General features: G+C 46.0%; 1 protein-coding gene across 1 annotated transcript in view; it reads left to right on the top strand.

The window, feature by feature from the left end:
• The first annotated feature begins 2,349 nt into the window (after nucleotides 1-2,349).
• The window catches only part of PPP4R1 (protein phosphatase 4 regulatory subunit 1), an 84,948-nt gene continuing 84,687 nt past the window's right edge, over nucleotides 2,350-2,610 (top strand). Inside the window, exon 1 of the mRNA XM_044666851.1 lies at nucleotides 2,350-2,416. Coding sequence (XP_044522786.1) covers nucleotides 2,410-2,416 — 7 coding nt within the window. The 5' untranslated portion in view covers nucleotides 2,350-2,409. The remainder of the gene's footprint in view (nucleotides 2,417-2,610) is intronic.

Raw genomic sequence — 2,610 nt, 5'->3', positions numbered from 1 at the left:
CCTTTGGGGTATTTAGTACTAGTCTCTGCTGAAAGACAGTTTGTCAAAGTAGATAAAGTGTTTCTCCAATCTGAAAGATTTCATAATTCCTGTTTCTGTGTGTCATTCTGAGGGAGAGTGTTGCCAGAAGTAGACATTAGAATATATCATATGTGTAGAGAAGTAATGAGGTAGAAAAATTTGGCCTTTAAAAAAAAAATTATGTTTTAAAGGCCTGAGCACACATTTTTTTAACACCTAAATTTATAATGTTTTTTTCCCCCATATGGCTAAGTACAGGTCTTTATTCTTTTCAGATAAATAAGCTTAAATACACAGCCTATGTGAGGGTAGTGCTTACAAGTAAAGCCCAAGAAAAGAAATTTCTTAACAAGTATAGAAAATGTAAAAATAAAGTTATAAATTTCCAAAGCCTAACTGCCCCAAACGATTCCTAAATGGCAGATATTAAAACTTGGCTACTTGTTAAAATACAACTTAAGAAATCTAGTTCACAAGCTATTAAAGTTATGTTTTTTTCTCCTAAACCCAACTCCTAATAGTACAAAGTAACACAAACCAGATGAATCAAGTTTTGTTCTTTATTTTCAGCAATATTAGGCCTTTACAATTTGCAACATATTATAATACAAATTAAGGATTTAAGTGGAGTGGAAGTGTGGAAAATGTGAATATTCTCATCTGTATATTGGTTGTTTTCCCCTAATAGAAAGTAAGCTCTGAAAGTGTGCTTCAGTTTTTTTGTCTTTGTATCCCCAGTACCTAGCACAGTTACCTAGTTTAGTAAATGCTTGTTAAATTGAATTGAAAAAGCTAGTGGAGCTTTCAGGACACAAGAATACTACAGGGAAGTCATTTAACTTCTGCCTATAGGATCAGCCAGATTTTTAAAAAAGCTTAAAGTTAAGCTTATTACTAAAAAAAAAAAAAATCAAGTTAAAGCTTATAACTATCCCAAGAAAAATATATAGATCTATATATAGGTATCTATATATGTAACTGCTTAACACTTCCAGTATTTTAATATTGTTTAATAGTTTGAAAGCAAATATGTAAGGAGATAATGTATGTGTATATGTATACACACTTATACTATACCAAAACTTTTGAAATGCCCTGTATATTATATACTGTATTAAAACTTCAAACATCCTATATATTATTTATATGTGATAAAAATTTATATTTTGTATATAATATACAGGGTATTCCAAATCACTGCAATTTTAAGTTATTAAGGTTAAAATTGCACTTATATATATTCTTTTTTATATACCATTTATATATATATGTACTTTTAGTAGAGCATGAGCTCCTTTAGGGCAAGATTGTATTTCTTTTATCAATGTACTTTGCCGTAATCTTCACATGCTGCCCAGCACATAGTGGGCAGCTAATATTTGCTTAAGGACTGAAAATTGGATGTCTATAACCATGGCTTGCCACCGGAATTATGTTGCCTCCTTTGCCTGCCCTAAAGTTCAAATGCACTAAATGAGGGTGAAATTGCAACGCTGCCAACCTTCCATGGGCTCTCCCTATACCGTACTTACTGTACTGCAATTTCCATGCCACTCAGAGAAGGAAGGGCCTGCGTAGGCCCAATGACACGCAATGTCGGGAAGAATACCAGAGAAGAAGAGGGGATATAGCGGGAGGAAGGCTGTAAGAGAGGTAAAGCCAGTGACCAAATAAAGGAGGGCGGGGGGGTGAGGTGGGGAAGGGAGGGGGAGAGTAGCCGCGCTGGACAGAGAGCCACGCCTGAAGCCCAGGCCTGCAGCACACGCTGGGGACCACAGGCCGGTGGGCTGTATGCCTCTTTCCTGGAGCTAGCGCTAAGCCCCGGCGCGACTCCGGGCGTGCGTGTGTGGGAGCACGCGCGCGGGCGCGCGCCGGGGGAAGGGGGTGGGGACACAGCGGGGCGCGCGCTTAGTGAGTCTATCTGGGAGTCGCTCGGAGAGGGAGGAAAAGGAGGGGGGAATTAGGAGTGAGCCTAATCGTCGTGCGCGCACGCGCAGGGAGAAGTGACGAGAGACGGAGTGAACGCGCGGTAGCGCCCAGTAGTGCCCCTTCCTCTCGCGCGTTCTCGCGGTCTCCCAGCCTTTGGGGCGTTGTCAACCGGAGCTCCCTCGCCACCTCAGCGGACACCCGCTCAACCCAAAGCCTAGGCTTCCGCCCCGCTTCTCCTCTTGCCCCACCCCCACTTCGCCCTCGCGCTATCCCGTCCCGTCCTGTCTGGAGCTCGCACACTGGCTCTCGCGCGCCGGCCCCTAGCAACCCTTCCCCCTCCCACAACCACCTCCTCCAGCCTCTCCGCCCGCGCGCGCGCGTCCACCGGTTCCCTGGCTCGCGCCGCTTCAATGTAGTCCCGGATCCCCGGGAGACGGAGGAGGAGGGGGCGACCGCAAGATGGCGGGTACGTGGACCCCTGTTCTTCCTGGCCACTGGCTCCGCCGGCCTCTCGCCCCATTAGCCGGGCGGGCAGTAGGGGACTACCCCTGAGGAGAGGAGAGGGGACGGGGCGGGAGAAAAGGGGGCCGGGCTGAGGCGAGCCCAGGGTGGAAGGCGTGCGGGGCGGGGGGGTAAGGGAGGGTGGTAGCGGGGGTGGGT

This window comes from Gracilinanus agilis, chromosome 1 (genome assembly GCF_016433145.1).
Source record: "Gracilinanus agilis isolate LMUSP501 chromosome 1, AgileGrace, whole genome shotgun sequence".
NCBI classification, from domain to species: domain Eukaryota; kingdom Metazoa; phylum Chordata; class Mammalia; order Didelphimorphia; family Didelphidae; genus Gracilinanus; species Gracilinanus agilis.
This window is presented reverse-complemented; position numbering and strand designations above follow the sequence as displayed.